This window comes from Periophthalmus magnuspinnatus, chromosome 1 (assembly GCF_009829125.3).
Source record: "Periophthalmus magnuspinnatus isolate fPerMag1 chromosome 1, fPerMag1.2.pri, whole genome shotgun sequence".
Taxonomy (NCBI): domain Eukaryota; kingdom Metazoa; phylum Chordata; class Actinopteri; order Gobiiformes; family Gobiidae; genus Periophthalmus; species Periophthalmus magnuspinnatus.
The window spans coordinates 22,785,521-22,806,417 of NC_047126.1; the positions used below are offsets into that span (position 1 = coordinate 22,785,521).

Genomic DNA, 20,897 nt, shown 5'->3' on the forward strand with positions numbered 1-20,897 from the left:
GTCAGAGTCCTCAGTCCTAAACCTACAGTTGGTCCACATTCTTCTGCCTAAGATATACGTTTGTAATATTTCTTAACACATAGCTACAGTTTCTTTTGACATTTAAAATGTTGCTGTCTCCTATGTGCATGCAGTCCATAAATGTTTTTAGATCACTGGTTCCCAAACACTAGTCTGATACAGTATGAGGGCTAGTCTAAAACTGATTTAGTATGAGATAACTGATCAGTATGAGGGCTAGTCTAAAACTGATTTGACTGCAGTTTTCCTCATCAGTTTTGTATTTTTCAATACATTTTCTGAATATAGTCAAGGCCTAGGTTTTATTCATGAACCCAAAATACCTGAGTGCATTATTTAAAGACTTAAAACATCCATCCACTCTGTAGTAGTTAAGTAGTTATTAGGCTGTAAAGTCATGCATTACAAAGACGGCAGTGGTAGTGGTGCTGTATAACAGGCCCTAATCCTCCCCCGTCCAAGGCTGATTTGCCAGGTTTTGATGCAACTGAGATCAACAGAAGACAAATCCTGATCAAACACAATTGTCCCAGGGGAAGTGTTCTTCAGTGGCTGTGGGTAGACTTGTTGAGGCCTGGAGTAATATGGCTCTTGCCCCTCTTTAAGATGCGTAAAGGAGGAGGGTCTAGTTTTGGGCTTCTCTGGACTAGAGACCAATACCCTTTGTTGTCTTTATTGTCCACATGGTTTGATGCACCCATCATTGGGCAACCTGCCAGGAGGAACAGTCACCTGTCATTACATTGCACAATGTCTTTTTTTTCCAGAAGACTGTGCATCTTCTGGAGAAATTATTGTGCAATGTGTCATGTAGCACAGCCTAATGTTTAGCCAGGGTAACACATGTCAACAGGTAAATACTTGAAAGGCTCTATAAAAGTAGTTTGTGTTGACAGATAAGGTGTTTTGCCTGGAGTATTTCTTGTGCTTAAAATGCATTTAAAACATTCTTACTATGAGTGGGGTCGCCTTTCCACAGATATGACATCATTTGACAGGGTCGCATCTCCTCCTATTTGTCTCTGTGGAGATAGAAGTTTAATAGCCTACCATACTTAGCAAAAGACAAAGTTTAAATCTGGCAACTGGACAAATCGTTGTAGGAGTGAAGACGTTTCGCTGCTCATCCAAGCTGCTTCTTCAGTTCTGGTCAGATTGCAGGTAGACGCTGCCTTATATCTATCTCAAGGGAGAACTGAAACTGTAAACAGCTATTGTTTCCAGTTTCAGCCTTTAATGACCCTATTCAACCTTTAATGGCCCTCCTATAGTTTTCTTTGTTTCTTTCATTTGCTTTGGGTCTGAGGATGGAACCATAGATCTGTGAGCGATTATGTATCAGGCCCCCATTCCTGTTTTTGCTATGAATAAGACCTGGACGACTGAGGGATTACGCAGACAGCCTAACATACTGTGTAACATTAAGCAAAGCAATAAAATCTTCATCGAGTAAGTGGCAAGCCCTCCACCAGAACATACAGGCTATAGTGCACCTTCAAAGCAACAGCAGGCCATAGAGAGCAGCAAGGAGAGGCCCTCCTCCAGCCAAGTCAAAATCAGGTTTGTGGAGACAAAAGCCACAGCTCACAGTAAGGATGCATGTTTCTCAGTGCAATAAAACATCTACATGAAAAAACATGTTTATATTTTAGTGTTGTCCTTGTGTGAACAGGCTAATATCACTTAGCCTGTTCACCTTTAGCTCTTACTGCCTAGTCCCAGAGCAAAAGCCATGAGCTAATCTATCTTCATGTTCTGTCACTGATTTCTGTGAAGTTTTTTGAGAGGACGCTGCCATCTTGTGGAAGAAGCGCGAAACAGAAAGGTTTTGTAACAGCAGTTTGCTCCTCCCACTAAAGACAAATCTGATTGGCTAACGTTTTTGCAGCGAAGAATCTGATTGGTTTGCTTAGCTGTCAGTTAAAGAACCCGGAAAAACATATTCTCCTGTCCTTAGATCATCTTAAATAAAAAGCTCTTTCTGTCAGAGTAACACAAAGTAAAGAAATACGAAGTTAGAGCTTTGTAATTGCCTTTAGCTATGCCCACGTCTCCAGTAAAAACCCGAATTCCTCTCACAAGCTTCGGACATCTTGTGACAGAAGTGAAGGTGAGACATAACCATAATCATGCGTGGTCTGTGTGCATGCTCCTGTACTCCATAGACAAGAACTATTCAAAAACTTCATAGATGCATAGTTGGATTTGATTTGGTGCAAAAACGGCAAGCACGTGGAGGCATTTACCGATGCATAAACTGGTGGTTCAGCTGTTCTGCTGGATACATGTGACTGTGTGCTGGGTCCAAAGACAAAAATGGAGAAAGAACATGAAGAAAGAACAGATCCGCACTGCAGTTTGTTGGACCTCCCAATTTTTCATCATAATAACATTTAGGAGTCAAGTCCTTCTTCAAGCTTAAAAGGTTCAGTTTCACCCCTGTTATATACAAGCCCAGATTAGGGGTGTGCAATAATACCAAACTGTCCATATATCTTATCGTTTCATTTAATGATACAGTATCTATATCGTCGGCTGCTTTTAGTATCACAGTTGTGATTTAGTCGATATATTGTGATCCTTCAGAGCCGTTAAACTGCACATGTCCTTGTGTACACATAAATATGGAGCTCATATAAACTGTGGATGAATAATACTGGCCAAAGTAACACTCTGATGTGTTTTTTGTAGTTGGTAAAATGCACAAAACCAAATGCACTTTGTTATGTTCATTCATCTTCAGTAATTGGAAGATTTAAAAAAAGGAAAATTAATGTTTATTTTTTGTGAAAATGATGTTGATCATTAAGTGTCCCGAAAGCCTTTATTTTTCACTGAATTGTATCGAATCAATTTGAAATATATCGTATTGTATTGTGTCAAACCGATAGTGTACTGTATGGAGATACGTATCATACCGTGGCCTTTGTATCGAGGTATGTATCATTTCAGCAATTTCTTAATGATACCCAGCCCTACCAGTCATGTTACAGGAAAGCTACTGAATACAAATAAGAGTTTGAAATAATTTAGAAGATTACAATTGTTTGATATGATCCTATGAATGATGGGATAAACACTTATATTGTTATAGTGGTGTATTAGTTTTCCACAGCCAAATATATTTACACTATGTACAGTTTAGATACAAATATAGAAAAAAACAGAAGGAAACAATATTAGCACCAACACTACAGCAATGGAAGTATTATTGGAGACACATACAGACTGGAGCAATGATGTCAACATTTAGGAGTCACATAAAGGGCCTCAGATCAAGACTCATGAATATCGAGGTTTTCCTTAGTATTGAAATCAAGTTTGATATTCTAGTATTGTGACAATATAATTTGTACTATATTTACTGTAAATTGAGCACAATTTCCAGCAGTAATCTGTCATCACATAAATAATTTCAAACTCAGTTTCACATTCTAACTCAGTTGCCTGATTGCAAAACATAACAGCAAAAACACACTGATTGTCCCTATCCACGTATCACCTTTGTTCTTGGTTCTATCACTTTCACATTCACTCTGAAGCTTGTCTGCTCAAGCCTATTCTCTGGCAAAACAAACAATACATTTTAAGAATGTAACGAGCAATTGTATGGCGTTTTTTTGTTTCAGAGGCAGCTGTTTAGGATTGAGCCCCCCACATCACTGGAGTTCACTGGCTGGAGGAAGTATTTCAACAGCTACACACCACAGGGACGACGGAATGTATGTACTGCGTGTACTGCACACTGTAAACTGTACAAATTAATACAAATGAAATATTCTAACTACGGCTATAGGCCTTTAGTCATTTATCTGATTAATCGGTTAATGGTGTCAGTCCACAAAAAAAGTCAACTAATCATTTTATTTAGATTATAAGGATTTATATGGGACACCAGCAGAAAGGAGAAGTGATTGAGATGATTTGATATTTTTTGGTATTTATATGTAAAAATGCACATTAAACTCAAGATTCACAAGTTTCACCTGTCTTTATATAAATGTTGTTTCCCACTATTTTTTTTCTACATAAATAGTTGTTTTTGCATGAACTTGGGTCAGATACATAGAAATACGTGCTGGTTTTGAGAGCTTTTGCCAAACTAGTCAACTAAACTTCAGCAGGACATGTCTTTAGTTGACCAAAAATTTATATATATATATACATACATACAAAAAAAACAGTAGATGTTAGATGTAACTTTCTAAGAGTACATCACCCAAACAGGTATTGAATTGCTGTGTATTTGTTGTCTACAATGTTCCACCGTACTGCATTAAAGTTGTGTATTTTGCATACACAATTTCAAATGCTTTAAATGAATGATAAAAAACACACACATTCTTACTGTGAGCGGGGTCTAACCTGTTACTTATCTTGGTCGTGTCATCTGTCAGTTTAATGCCATAATCATAATTTCATATTTCACCAACATCAGCTCTGTTAGGCTGAAACTAAATATCTTGCAACAACTCTACTTTATTCATCTGAATATTTGCATTTTTTCTTCTAAAACTTAAAATGTTTTAAGCTAAATATTTAAGTTATTTTTGGCACACTTTGACCAGAAAATAAAGGGGCTTACATTTTGTTTTTAATGAACTAAAAATTGCATAATTGTGTTATTGCAACTTTCAACATAGTTAAATAGTACACCATGTACTTCTCTTCTCTCTTTTAGAAAGGGAAGAAACTAATGCAAATGAGTTCTGTTGTCTTTTCCAGGCAGAGCTATACTGTAGAACACTGCTGTAAAGTGCATTTATTACTTGTATTTTTTGTGTCATGTTTTGCAGTGTGTCTTGGCCACTTATGGCATCTTGGTTGCCACGGCAGCTGTCTTCATGATGCATAAGCGAAACAAACAAGAAAAAATTACATCTAGCCCTACAGTCTGAAGAAGGAAGATGTTTTGGTTTGAAGAAGGCATATCACCAAACATAGATATAACATGGATACATGCATACAATACAGTAATCATAACAAATCTGTTATAATGAGTTTTCTGTGACTGTTGTTGTCTATACAGTATTTGCAAAAGTTTGCAAAGGTTGGTCAGGTATTGGTCAGTAAATAGTTTCACTACTAGATGTCCCTATTCATATTATGAAGAAGCTGTCTAAAGTATTCACTCCTAAAATGTTTGTGTAATTGGCAAAATTCTGTTTTCTTTTGTGAGGGAACCTGGAATCTGGATGACTTAGAAATTACTCAGACATCTTTATGCAGGATACGTAATTTGATTTTCATGTTAGATTTTTGCTCAAAACGAAAGTCCTTGAACTAGATGTCTGGTAGTCATGTGGCAAACTTTACTTAACCACATCTAAGCATGTGTGTCAAGCCACAGGTAGATGTAAACAAAGTAACCAAGTTTAGGGAGTTCAATTCTCATGCAGTTGCCAGTTGGATTGCCAGTTTCTAAGATGAGATCCAGTTGTTTAATCCTAAAAGGACTTTCTCTGATCTGAATCGTCACTACTGAAGCATCTACAGCCAATCACAGTAATGGGAAGAATTCTTTGAAAATGTATTTAGTTCAATTACAGATTCAGAAGGTCTGCAGAATACTAAATACCTTACCTGCATTAAAATGTATTTTGTAACATTCTGTTATATGTGTTATTCAGAGTACTGTATTCTGAATACAGTACTCTGCATCATATTATAGTGTAAAAAACAAAATATATTTACAAACAGCTTGATTTTTGTTGCACTGTTTGTTGCATTAATTTATGTCTAATTAGAGAAGGAAAATTTGCACAGGGACATTACACAAGTGGTGCTTTCTTTTTTCTCAGAATTCGTACTCAGAATACCTATTTTTGGTACATGTACATAGTTACTTCCAAACACTGGCCAATCACTAATCAATGCTAGTGCAGCCTCTGCAGCTCAGTGAGTAAATTCTGAAGGTTTTGAGCCTTCACATTTCACATGGTTAAGGCATTTGAGATTGTGGTACTTTTTAAAAAACTGTTAGAGCATAGGCTGCATACAGTTTCTTTAATACTTTTATGTTCCTGTTAAATTATATAGTATTATTTTTACATCAGTAACAATTGCAGTTTTTCAACCGCACGAAAGTAAGCAAAACGTATATTCTTTAGTAAGCACTGACTCACATTGAGTCCCATAGTATCAGCGGCATGCTGGGTTATTTTGGCTTTTTGGCGACATCTTGTGGCAAATCTTAAAATTGCAATCTCACGCTTTAACTTGTAGCTTCTCATCCAGCGTATCCTATACTTTATGAATCCAACAAATAGAAGATTTTTATGGTGATGTTTCTTTAACTCACTTAATAGTAAGTATAATATAATCTAACTAGTTGATTTACACATAATGCCGTGTTTCAATAATTCAGCCAGTGAAAGTGTCAAAAGTCTACCTATAAATGTTTAAAAGATATATAAAAGAGTATTTATGTCATACTCTTGTCACAAAAATGTATGAGGAAAATATTTCTTAAAACTTATTACAATATGTCACGTGACTTATGGGAAAGACTCGCTTATTTTGAAAGTGAAAGTAAAATCCATCCTCACCTGACGGGGAGCCATGCACATGCGCTGAAGGTCATCTGGCTCCTCCTCCATACATATACGTTATTCAAACCCAAAACGAAAGTATAATCTCAGATGTGTTGAGTGTGCCGGCTGGGCCAGAGCGGACAACCCTCCCAAAACACTTCACTACACTGCGCCTCAAGTAGCCCAAGTAAGTCAGACTATTTGTATTAATTTAAGTCTGTCCATTACTCCACAATCCATGGTGTTATCGTGGCACAATTGTCATGAAAGTGACACTGTCCCTTTCAATTGAAGAGAAAAAGTAGCGCTTTGTCTTGTAGTTTTGGTCATAGGCACCAGTTGCGCCAACAGCTGACTGCAGTTATTATTCTAGACTACAATGTTTTAATAGGATTTGGATAGGGACACGATGAGGGGCCTGATAGATAATTTGCATGTAGTAAAATATGCCTAAACACCAGGTGCTTTTTAGGTTTTGCATATCTTAAAATATCTCATGATTTTAGAATTACATGAATTTTTGCTGCTTATTGCAATCACATATGTCTAAATTATTCATGCACATTAATTGAAACTATTTGGAAGTGAAAATGAAAATGTTACCAAAATAATTAAAGGTTGAAACAACGTACAGTGACAATCAAAAATGCATTGGTTTATTCATTTATGTATTTATTTAATGTGCCATTATTTATATTTCTGTTTAATTTCATTAGAGGAATCTGGTCTGAAAAATGAATTATCAACAACAGTATGGTCATTTTTAGCTTTGTAAAAATCCAATTAGTCTATGGCTGTGCATGACAATTCAATTCATTTTATTTTTGTAACGCCCAAAATCACAACAACAGTTGTCTTGAATGACGTTCATGTTTTGGTTGATGGGGGAAACCGGAGTACCTGGAGGAAACCCATCCAGACAAGGGGAGAAACATGAAAAACTCCACACAGAAAGGCCTGGGCGACCTGGGGATCGAACCAAACCCTCTTGCTGTGAGGCATGAGTGTTGCCACTCAGCCACCGTGCTGCCTACACACAAAAACAAACAGGAAAATCAAACAACAGGAAAAATCAGACAAAACAAGAAAAATCGGCCAGGCGAGGAGGAGAGGGAGGCGGTGGAGGAGGGCCAGGCGGGGAGGAGGAGAGGGTCCAGCTGTCAATAACAGGCAGCACATATGGGGTTACAAATTCATGCAACTTTTACTTTTTACAATAACAATATTATTATTATTATTAGTAGTAGTAGTATTATTATTAGTATTATCATTATTAATACTAATAATAATAATAATACTTATGATTATTATCATTATTATTATTAGTGTATTGTTTTGTTAATATTACATGTTTGTGCACTATTTTATAGTTTTTTCCAAATTGTTGTTTGACCAATGCAAACAGATTATTACCACATGGAACTTCACATATCCCAGAATCATTCTGAATTAGCAGATTTTTTATTATATTGATTTCATGTGCATGGCTGCATTGAACTAAATAAAGCATTTTGTTATGTTTCAGCTGAATTGTGACCAGAGCAGTCCCTCAATGACCTCGACCTCTGCAATCTCAAACTTTTGTTTTCCGAACATGGAGCCTTGCAGAATACCAAGGAACTGATATCCATGCGGCTTCCCAACCACCATGGAGGATGTCCCAGAGCGGGGAGGAGGAAGAGGCGTGCTGGAGGGTCACACGCACAAACTTGGTCCACTCTAGGATGCTCACCGCAGATTTGAACGAAAATCGAAAGCAAAATCTTACAACACAAAGAGGAGGGGCGGGAACTATTTTTCACAGAGAAGGTGCAGCGGAAGAAGACTTGTCAGTACAGGTGGGTAATAGGTCATTAACTCGATGCATTTTTGACTCTAGTGATGAAAACATGATGGCTGAACGTGTTGGGGCGCAATATAAACAAGAAAACCATTGTTTTGGGGTTATGTTGCAACTCCAAAATTTAGCAGCATTTAATAAATACCACTGAGGAGAATTTGAGTTTATGCAATTTTCAAATCACATAGACTGCACTTATTTAGATAATACCTCTGCAAAGAGCTAAATATATTTTTTTTAAATAATATATATTTAAAATATATTATACATCAATTTGTTCTATCTGTAGTTTAGATCTTAAGATCTTCTGAAATTCATGGAATTGTTGTATTAAAAAATCACATTTTTCAGTTCATAATGTTCTTCTGTTCAGAGCGTTTTACAATGTAAACAACTCTGAACAGAATGTATTTCCATTCAAGGTCCAAAATTTTGCAATAATACTACTAAACAATTTGAGAGCAAAATGTAGTATTATTTTACCAAGTAATGTTTTTGCACTTTCATACTTTATTTGAACAATACTTTCACCTACATGAAGACATTCTCATATGCATTTAGCACATTTATTGTTAACCCCAAACTAACTAACAACTACCTATGGCTATAAACAATAAATAATTAAATCTATCTTTGTCAATATTACCCTCCTCTAGCTGCCAGACATTCAACTGGAGGTAGATAAGTGGGACAGCGAGTCAGAGAGACCAGACGAACTCAACTGGAAACAGGTACAACCTCCGAACACAACACTTCATTACAACAACCAGGCAGTCAGTGTCTCGCCTAAGGACCGAGCTGGGATCGATCCTCTGACCTTTGGGTCTCTACTGAGCTATAGTAATTGTAATAATAACAGTAATAGTGATAGTAGCAATAATAGTGATAATGATAGTAACAGTAATAATGATAGTAACAGTAATAGTGATAGTAACAGTGATAGCAAGAGTAATAGTAAAAGTAATAGTTATTGAATTGACAATAGCAAATATGACCCTAAACTTGAAGTACTTAATACTTAAAGTAATATCCAGCACTAACAACAACAAACCCAGTTGTTTATACCTGCAAAAATATGTTGTGAAATTGTTCTGTGTCTAACTGCATGTTCTAATGCATAACTGTATCATTACTCTTACAACTACTATTACTACTACTGTTGTTATTTTAGCTATAGTCCAGGTCTTGATTACAGTCCAGGGAAAATATTAATTACATTTGTGCAGACCTATTGTCAGTGGGAGTGTCGAGATTATCATGAGCAGAAAGATTGCAGTCATCACACTTATTGCATGAGAATCATACCTTTTATATATGGACAACTTACACTTTCAGAATTACAAAAACAACTGAAGTGATAGGTATTTTGCTTGTGTCTGTCTCTATGCCATTATCTTTTACTGCTATTTTTATAACTGTCTTCATAGCGAAAGTGAAACAAATGCCAAGTGTTTCTTATAACATGAAACAACTTCAAAGAAATAAAGAAATCAATTATGTTTTATCTAACTTCCTAGTTCTGTTACTGTAAAAAAGGAGCAGTAAAATATATAAAGCTATAAAATATTACAATAAATGATAATGAATATAATACTATAGCACTGATTTATAAACCCTCAATGAATTACACAGAATATATGAACTGTAAAAAAAATAATAGCACAATGAGCCAAAAATAGTACTCAGGTAAGAGTAAGGTTACATCAAAATGATATTACTCAAGTAGAAGTACAAAGTAGTGGAACAAGAAATTATTCAAGAGTAAAAATATATATAGGAAAAGTACTACTCAAGTAAGAGTAAATTAAAGAGTAACTATTGGGACGTAACATCAGAGTTATCATTGGACAAAACATTAAATAATGCATACAAGCTGGTATTTTCAAAGGATAGACACACAGATTTGAAAAACAAACTCGTATCAGAGGAGAAACAAATGTTCAAATCATTTCAGATTTTCAACATAAAGCTTTAAGTAAATTTTTGCTGATAGAAAAGTACTCTGAATTTCTCAAAAACTTACTCAAGAGAATGTAACTACTACCTAACTTTGAGTATGAATCATAGGTATAACCATTTTACATCCCTCTACTATTCATGTTTTCTCCTAATTTGAATAAAAGGTACATGTGATAATTATTACATCTGCTGACTTGTCACAGGTGTGTATCTTCCTCTGGTTGTTTATTGTGTGCACAGTTGAATTTAATTACCATCATGCTCCTCTTTTGCTTTCGCTTTGCTAATGGTAAAGATTACAAAACACACCTTACTGTAACCGTTAATGGGTGGGAAGAGGAGTGTCCCAAAGTATGCATTTACAGATTGGACTTTTATCCTTTTTAACTGGATGTTTTGAATGGCGGGATAAGTATCCACATGCTCTGCTTTTTTACTGGCAAAAAAGTAGAGCATGAAAATAAAAAGTAGAAATGAGACAGTTCAAAATTCCCATGAAATGAGAAACTAAACTGGGTCCACAAGAATGACACAAAATGAGATTTACAGTTATATTACATTTTTTGTGGACCAGTTCACAATTTTGACCACACATTTTATGACCTTTTTCAGTTTTATCTTTTTAGAGCTGCAATGATTAACCAATTAATCATGACTAGTCAAATATAAAAACAATACAAACTATACAGGCTCTAAAATACAATAAAATACCTTTTAGAACAAAAACAGCTGCATTATTAAATCAAAATGTCAAAAAGAATAAACAATTTCAGATTTTCATCAATAATACATTCATAAATATTCTGTATCTAGAAGCCATCAGTCACCACATTTCAACCTGACAGGTACACTGAATACCAAAATAACTAAAATCTAAATATAGTCTGTACTAAATTATTATTGGCCTTATTGTGACATTTTAGCACAAACTTGTTAAAATCAGACTTGAGTGTCTAAAAACATCCCAGATCCAGAGCAGAAGCATGTTGTTTGACTTGGATCTTGATTGGGGATAATCAAGTCCATATTTTTCTTCTGCTGGAGTTTGCTATTGCATGACAATAGAAATAACCGTTTGACTTTTGGGCTATTCAAAATAAAAACTGCTGACTAGTCGACTACTAAAATAATCATTAGTTGCAGCTAAGGCCAAAATGATTCTTATTTTACTGCCTTGATGATTCATTTAATTATAATAATTAGTTAAAACCACATGAAATTGGACCGCACGGAAACATTGTGACACTTGCAAAGCACAGACTGCACAACAAGAGCGGGGAGGTAAGTGATTTTAGGTCTACTATAAGACTTTTGAAATGAGCCATGTTCAAGCATGAATACGCAGAGTTGTGTGGGCCGCTCCATGGATCTGTTTAAACAACACACACCCGCACTCACACCTGCACCCACACCTGCACAACCAACCGAGCCACAACCTGGTGACATCATGTTTGCTTACATGTCATGCACATGGATCCATTAGGTTGGGCAGCAGTGCTGTCGCTTTAGTAGAGAAAAAAGGTCTAGCGACATGAAATATATCTTAAATGGTGAGGCAGATATGAGTCCTGCTGTGATACGCTCCTCTGTTAGTTCTTGGATTAAGACAGGGCTCGTAAACATAGTACTTGTGCTTTGGCTCACCTCCGACCGGGCCAAAGTCCCTTTTACGCTCACACTACCGCACTTTAGGGGCGATCTGTGTTTGGACACAGCTCGGTTGGGCTAGTGTGAGCACAGCCTATTATGCTTTTAAGAAAATTGTATGGACGGTAATAAATTAATAGATTACTCCATTAATCAAAGTAAATAATTGATAGATTACTCGATTGCTAAAGTAGTCGATAGCTGCAACTAGTTGCAGCCCTAATTTTTTTTTTAAATTAATTACAAAGATGTAAAACTATGACAAAATGTGCATATACATTTGTCAACAAATAAAAAACTAATCAAAGTACTGAAACTGCAGGTCTGTAGTTGTTTAGTCGATTAATCAGTCAATAGAGAAATGTGTATTAGTCGTCTATAATTTTATTTAGATTGAGTGAATTAGCTGAAGATTTTATATTTTTTTGGTATTTATATGTACAAGGCCAGATTAAATTTATGATTCACAAATTGAATCTGTTTTTATATAAATACATTGTTGTATCGTTTTGAGAGCTTTTGCCATACCCCCTTTTTAGTCGACTGATCTTTCGGCAGTCGACCAAGAACTTCTTTAGTCGACTGCAGCCCTAGAAGCTGTATGAATGATTCCTTTTCAATCAAAGAGCCCCATACTATATACAATCTCAACTGCCCCAATCTGTACATGTGACAGAATGTCCATTAAGATACGCAGTGCGATAAATAAAACACGATTATGCATTAGACAATACAATACAATAATATGAGCAATATATCATCTGGGAACTGAAACCTGTGAATCATCAGCTGGAATGTCTTGCTTCCTTTTGCCGATAAATTCATGTGTCACCCGGATGTTTTGTGAAAAAAATCTTGACCTACTTTTTCCTACTTTTTGAGACATGGATACCTATCTTTGCCTGAGACACACTTCATGTACTCACACACCCAGCAGACACTCCAAAAATACTTACAGTGTAGAGCAGTGTTGTCATGATACTAAAATAGACTCGATACCCAATGTCTGATTCTGATGCCATGATGATAATAAAAAAAACACTTTATTTAAACAATAGAATGTCATTTTCAGCATTAAATTGTAGTACAGTACTTTTTACAACTCTAAAGTGGAGTGATCTTACATTGATTCTGTTGGGATGAGTAATAAAAATAGTTGGAAAGCACAACTCACGATTCACCAAATGCATAATCTATCAATTCCATTGTCCATTGATTCTGGAAATACTGGTTCCAGAGATCTCATTTAATTGTACTGCATTGAAGTTGAAGGGAAAGAAAGACACAAACAACAGTATGGTGGCTGTATCATTTCTTTTTTTCTTTTTAGAGGGCCATAATACTTCATTGTCTGCTCAACTTGCAGGCTAGAAAATAATGCATTAGTCTTATGAAGCCCTTTTCCATGCACTCAAAGTTGCTTTTTGATTGTGAGCATATTTAATTCCCTCCATCAGTGACGTGCGGTGAGGTTCATGGCTGGTGAGGCACTGATGTCATCACAATCAGATTTACAAACATGTAAACCAGGTGTCGGCAAGTACATTTGGCCCCGGGACAATTTCTCTCCTAGTAAAAGTGCCTTGGGGCCAGAATAAAAAAGAATTTCAAAGTCCGTACGAAATAGCTCATGTGCAGTAAATGTATTATGTTGTCTGCCATTCAAAAATGTACTTAAAACTATATATTTTGGTTCATTAATGCAACTTATAAATAATCCTGTATGGTTAAAGTGCTTCTCAGAGTTTCTAAGTCCACATACCTTTGCTGCACTGTTCTGGTGTGAGCCCTTATATGCATTCATGTTGACAATAACCATGCTCATTTATTTAAAAAAAAGTTCTTTTCTTTTCTTTTTTTGTGTAATTTTGTTTTGCCACTCATCCAAGTTGCTTCTTCAGTTCTGTCTATGCTTCATATTTACCTTTTCAGTTGCAAGAAGACCTTCAAGCATTTTCTGGGGAAATAAAATCCCAGGTGCTGAAAAATACCACATTTTCCAACATATACATTTAAAATACCAATGCTGTTCTATTACTCCAATTTGGCCAAGCAGTTGAAGGGCCTATATTGCACTGTTTTTGGTCTATATTTTAATGTTATTTCCTTATCAAAAACATACCTGGAGCTGTGTTTTGTTTCATTCACACGTTTCACTTGAAAACTACCACTTCATGACCCACTTCTGGATATGATGTACCAAAATCAGGTCAGCAACAATAGAAGAATTAATTCACTTTAATAATGTGTTCTACCTTTTATATTGTTGTATTGTAAAAATGAAAATCCAACTACCAAGACCATGTTAACTTTAAAAATACCACTTAAAGAAATCCCAAGGTAGAGCAGAGCATTTTGAGCTTTAGACATGTAGACAGCCTAGTAATGCAAGATTATTCAGACTGGAACAAAATGGAACAAAAAACAACTCTTAAATATGGTTTTGATGAGGTAACAACATTCCAACATGGCTAAAAGTTCAATTTTGCAAAATGCAGGACCATTAAATTCCATCCTATTGATTCAAACAGTTCTGTGAATCCCTGAAGTACAGTGTGTGTAATATGACCTTTGTTTGGTTCAGGCCCTGGTGGACGGTGCTCCCCTCCCCACACATCTGCGCCCCTTCTCCAGTCCAGAGCAGTACAGACTGGTGAAGCAGACGTACCAGCAGCTCCAGCACAGCGGCTACTACTGGGGCGCCCTGTCCATGGAAGAGGCCCACGCCATGCTGTCGGATGCACCCTTAGGCACCTTTCTCATCAGGTATTTTAGAAACACTACTTGTGCGTATGATAGATTTAGATGATTCTCTAATTTTTCTCTTATATGGTAGGATAATACGTGTTGCACATTTTAGTTTTCACCAATCAAGAAGAAGAAGAATTTACATGCAAGAAACACATTTTATTTTGACAATATCTCGTGTGATGTCATGCTAGGAAGACAGGTTTGAAAAAAAATGTTAAACTTCTGGTAAAATCTAGGGTAGTGTCATGCTGTGGTTTTCCATATAGAGCTCCAAACTCTGTCGACTGTTTGCTTTCTTGTCACCCCTGAAAATGCACCATGACAGGTGCTGCATTCATGTGATCTCGGAAATTCTGAGATAGCTGCGTAATCATTTGTCTTCCCAGAATCAGAGCGTTCATGAGAGTAGCCAATAAACAACAATAAACACATATGCAGCAGTGACAATGACAGTGACATTTGCATAACTTGTTTATCTTTGCTAACTCATTGGAAAGTTCTGCTGTTATTTATTTATTAGATTATTATATTTCAAAAAAACTCTTCCTCACCCTCTGCAGGTGCTCTCATCCTTTTTATAGCTCGGGTCCTCTACCAGAGGTCTGGAAGCTTGAGGGTTTTGTGCAGTATCTTTGCTGTTTCTAGTACTGAACTTTTCTGGACTGAGATGTCCACGTTATTGCACTGGTCAAATTGCACAGATATAATTAATAACAACCATAAGTTCAACACTTTAAATTTCACAGATACTGAAGCACATTGGATATAAAGTGTCTTAAGTGTGCTTTTATTGAGCAGATTTGTTCAAGAGTGCCAAACTCTTGAGAGTTTATATCTGTTACTGTTAAAATTATGTACTTGATATAACCTGTCTGATGGGACGATTTCATGTTCACCAGGCAACAGGTGAGAGGGGTTTCCAACCGTTTGCCTGAGTGAACACAGAGCTTTGAAAAAAACTGTTTCTTTTATTCATGCCAATAATTACAAGGCACATAATGGTTGTCATAATAGCAAAATGAAATAGCATGGGGAACAAATACAATTTTACAATGATTACAGAAGGACAGTTGATTTTATAGAGCCTAAATTGCAAAATTATCAGAGATGGGTAGAGTAGAAAAAAGATTTTTCAATTGTAAGTCGAATGCACAAAATTTGCAAATTTCAAAGGATATATGCAAAAATGACAGAAACTACATTATATCTGAAGGAGCAGTGCAAGAAACAAAATAAAATAAGGCTTTTGTCACTTTTCGACTTACTCACAGTATTCAAGTAAGAATAGTGTTACTTCAATAAAAAATGTACTCAAATAGGAGTAAAACTATGCACTGGAAAAGTGCATGAAAAGTACAATTCCTTTAAAAGCTGCTCAAGTAAACATAACTATGAAAATGTAATTCTCCTGTGAATATGAGTAGTATTGATACCTGCTCAAATAAGTATCTACTTTCAATACTAGATTTAGTATTGATTAGTATCAGATTTTTATGTCTCATTACTTTTGTGTATAACTAATTCCTGTTGTGTTTGTAGAGACAGTGTCCAGCCCGACGTGTTCTTCACTCTGAGTTACCGTGGTGACGATGCCCCCACGAGTGTCCGCGTCCTGCTCAACAAGGACCTGCAGTACAGTCTCCATGGCAGCCGCAGGACCTTTCCCTCCCTGTTTGCCCTGCTCACCCACTACACCGGCCCCACCTGCAAACTGAGTGTGCCCCACCGCAAAGAGCGCCCTGAGCGTCTCTCGCACATGTGTCGCCGGGCCCTAGTGCGTATCTACGGTGCCCACAACATAAGGACTGTGTCTGGACTCAGCACAAAGGAGAAACAGTCTATTCATTTTTATCCATACTCTATTTAGAATATAGAGATATATATTTTTTATAGGAAAGCAGATTTTTGTATTATTTATAAGAGATTAGTCTGGTTGGTTAGTAGTAGTTCTACTAGACTCATTTTGGAAAGCTAGTCTTAACTAATTTGGACAGTAACCGGGCTCTTAAAGGCATACTGTGTAAATTTTCTAGTGGAGGACATGCCACTTGCTTGTCTCCATAGAGATATTATTGCTTTACCTGGAGGGTTCCACACCATGGTATTCAACTTATGCATGTTGCATTCAATTACAGGAGTTATTATTGATATTTTGTAACTGCTGTCATCAATATTCACAGGGGTTATGATGCTAACTGTTAGCACTGCTCTGTCTGAGGCTTGTTCGACTTTAATCTGAGCTTTATTTTAACACAATCTGACCAGAAAAAGCTGGTTTAGTTGGAACTAGAACAGGTGGGCTGATTTAGTGCTGTTAAACAAGTCCCACTCAAATGACATTACAGTCACAAGCTATCTAGCATTAGCCAACAGTTTTTCAGTTAGTCACTCTCACCTTTTTTGTTGAAAATCACACACCTAAACAGGACCATGAACACTCATATGATCATAAATTCATGAAAATGTGTTGTTTTAATCCATTTTGTTTATTTTGTTTGTTTTTTGAGTTTGCAGACCATCTTAAAACTTGTAACTGAACATTTCACCACATGAGATTCATGTAGAACACCCCCAGCATGATGTCACTGTTTAAGTCTATCAGATGTTTAAAAAAAAGTCTTCTTTATGTGAGCATGGTCACCTTTTCACAGATTTGCCTTTGGTTTTGTCTGCAATATGTCATATTATGGTACGTTCTAAAAAGCAATCTCTAAAGCAATAGCATCTCCATGGAGATGACAGATGACAAACACTTCACCAGAAAAGTTACATAGTGTACCTTTAATCCTTTTTGCACTCCAAAATATTGACATGGTTTATGCATGTTTGAGTTAGTCTTGTTAAAAGCTCCAGTATATTCCTTTTCTGGTGTAAGGCTCTGCCTCCTGCTTGTCGCATGGAGATGTTATTGTTTTATCGGAAATGTTACACAGTATGGCTTAGCTACCTCCATGGAGATATGGTACTTCTTCATTGCTAGGCTAAAAACATCTGTTATTGAATAAATGCAAGAGAGACTTGTCTAATGCCAATTGTTTACAATTCCAGACAAAGCAATAACACATGTGTGTCAAACTCAAGGCCCGGGGACCAAATGCGGTCCACCACGTCATTTTATGTGGCCCACAAGAAGGTAAATTAGAAGGCATGACTGTCATTTTAAAAATAAATCTATGCTGCTTTAAGGTGTGCATTAACCATAAACTAATTAGATTTTCCCAACAAGTGGAAATGAGAAATATTTGCAAATAATGATCCCAAAATGTTCAGGAAGAGGAAAATTGTAGGAATTTAAGGCAGTTTCAAGAAAGGTGAAGGTGAATACAAGAGAAAAACCTGTATGCTTTTTCTGTTATGAGGCGGGGTCGGTTGTGAAAGAAACAGTCTACGTCGGCATTTTGACTCCAAACATGGAGCCAAGTGTGCAAAAGTTAGCCATCAAGAAAAACAACAAACTGTACAATAATTAAAAGGCTGTTTTTGAAGCAGTGCTGAAGGTCTGTGAGCAGGTGTGCCCCGATACACACTTTTTAAAATGTCTGTGTGACTGTGTATCCCTTGATAAACTGACATGTAATATTTGCAACTTGAATTATTTAACAAGTTGAAAAGTAGTTTACATGACATTTGGTTACATTTAGTGACATTTACACTGCCTCACAGTTACATCTGGCCCTCGATGGCGGCCATTTTGCTGATGTGGCCCTCGGTGAAAATTAGTTTGACACCCCTGCAATAACATCTCCACGGTGGCGGACCCCCTTCCAGAAAAGTGATTTAGTGTATGTTTATATAAACAATAATACTGAAACCACATATACACTTTAAGGAAGCCTTCTTTGCTCATATAATAGTACCGATATTTGTGGGGGGCACTGTTGATGACCCAGACTGAGACTATTTTCAGAATCATGGGATGCTGTATAAGACAACAGTTACACTCACCATATGTCACACTTAGTTTTGAAAGAATGTTGTCATTTTTGTGTCATTATTTGTACTAAAGATATATGATAACTTATACAATATGAATGTCACAACCTGAATAATACAGATATCACACAATCTGAGAAATACAGTTAGCATCACACCACCAGGGAATGTGATGAGATCAGCTGCAAAGTATCAATAGTATTCTGATAACGGAGTACCTTACAATATACAATTTAATTCATGTATACAGTAATTGCTAACTAAATAGATGTTCAAAGCATTCGTCCCAACCCTGAAAATATCACCTATCAGACTCTTTCTTTATAAACTGTTGCCACATTTCTATGCTGTAAAGTTGTTGTAGTTGTTGTTTTCTTTCATTGGTTATGTTTTTCACCAACTTGAAACGGTTCGTCATGGAGTGATTTTCCAAATGATACTGCTTGTATGTTTTGTTGCCAGTAATTATCACAGCCTATGAAGTGAAGATAAGTCGTAAAAAAGTTCAGTTCACAAATATTATCAAAGGTCGGTAGAGTAGCCAAAAGCTGTAGTTAAATAAGAGTAATGTTACTTCACAATAATTAGTGGTCCAAGAAATTACTCAAGAGTAAAAAAGCATTTCTAAGGGAGTGTTTGTAAGGGTAGAGTAATGGAACTGTGTGGGATTGTTTTTAATGACTAATGCACTTTGTGATTTGGCTGACATGTGAAATGAAGGAGCTCATTGGTCACTTATGATTTACAAATAAAATCAAATTTATCTCACCTCAGATTTAGTTTAGTTCTTCGCTTATTGATTCTGCAGAAATCTGTGAGGCTTTTTCAGCCCCTTGTGATATATATATATTTATTTATTATTTCCAATAGGAATGGACCATGCATGTCCCTGATTGGCTAATCCACCTGTCAATCACAGCCATTTGAAAATGGGGCGATTCACAGGTGACCAGATTCACATCGTCTAAAGTATTGAAACAAGTGTGTATTCTGGATCCCAGGTTACTTTGTGTTATGTTTTTTTTTTTTTTTTTTTTTAATGAAATGTGCTTTATAAATAACATTAAAAAAACAAAATATATTTGATTTGAAAAGTATGCTGCGAGAAACTTACTCTGAAAAGTACCATTTCTTTAAAAAGTGAATGTAACTGAGTACTACCTATCTCTGGATATTAGCAACAATGTCATACCACTATTGGTCAACATAATTGTAAATACGAATGGACTTTAATGATATGTTTTACCTCCTATGTTGTTGTATTGTAAAAAAATAAAATAAAAAATCTAACAACAAAGTCCATGATGACTTGCCTTACAATACTGCAAAGTCACATCCATTATTATACTTATGAAGCACTTTCTGTAAGCAGAGGTGGGTAGTACTCAGTTACATTTACTTGAGTAAAAGTGTACTTTTCAGAGTATTTTTTCTAGCAGCATACCTGTACTCCTACTTGGTTCCTCTTCCCACTGTGAGTAAGTTGACAAGTGACAAAAGCTTTGTATTAACAAGATTAAATGAGTTGAATATTGTAGTTCTTAAATCAGATGATTTCTTTTTTCTCCTTTTTGTGTTTATTCTTTGAAAATACCAGTTTGTGTGCATTATTAAATGTGTTGTCCTAACAATTACATTAACTTGAAAATATAAATCAGATGTCACATCAGTTACAGACTGTCTATATACCACTCCGATGTCTTAAAACGTATTGCACTTTGAGGATAATATTGTGATCATAACATGAGATATTATTCAGGCAAGGTGCAAAAGGTATTGCCCAAGGACACAATGGCATTCTGCAGGGATTGAACTGCTTAAAACAACAATTATCCCAACAACATGCAACCATGGCACAGATAAATCTATAAGTTTGGATCAAGTGGGTTCCCAGAGTAGTGACTTTTGCTCTACTTCCTGTTCTAATTTTGACTGGCACTGGCCCCTTTAGTCGGAATTAGTCCTACACCAGGGACAGGCGCTGATACAAACACTGTTAAATGATCTGTGTCATTAACTTTAAACACTTGGGTGATACTTGTGTGATATGGTACTTACTTCACTGTTATTACTTATTAAATAATGGGGGAGGGAGTATATTTATGCAGTGATGCCAGTGAACACTGCAAAAAATATACGCTATATATTATTTGTTCAGGCAAAAATGAGTGAATTTTAAGTATTGGATCCATCCCAGCAAACAGAGAACGGTC

At 36.1% G+C, this 20,897-nt stretch overlaps 2 protein-coding genes across 2 annotated transcripts; both read left to right on the forward strand.

Moving 5' to 3' along the window:
- Positions 1-1,939: 1,939 nt before the first annotated feature.
- On the forward strand, positions 1,940-5,725 carry LOC117376214 (ATP synthase membrane subunit K, mitochondrial-like). Its single transcript, XM_033972624.2, has 3 exons — positions 1,940-2,131; positions 3,651-3,743; positions 4,818-5,725. The coding sequence occupies exons 1-3, from the start codon at positions 2,063-2,065 to the stop codon at positions 4,917-4,919; spliced, it is 264 nt and encodes an 87-aa protein (XP_033828515.1). The 5' UTR covers positions 1,940-2,062; the 3' UTR covers positions 4,920-5,725.
- A 935-nt stretch (positions 5,726-6,660) lies between these two features.
- Positions 6,661-20,149, forward strand: LOC117373661 (suppressor of cytokine signaling 1-like). The gene is made up of 5 exons (XM_033969743.2): positions 6,661-6,741; positions 8,080-8,392; positions 9,051-9,125; positions 14,585-14,766; positions 16,291-20,149. The coding sequence occupies exons 2-5, from the start codon at positions 8,210-8,212 to the stop codon at positions 16,616-16,618; spliced, it is 768 nt and encodes a 255-aa protein (XP_033825634.1). The 5' UTR covers positions 6,661-6,741; positions 8,080-8,209; the 3' UTR covers positions 16,619-20,149.
- The last annotated feature ends 748 nt before the right edge of the window (positions 20,150-20,897 follow it).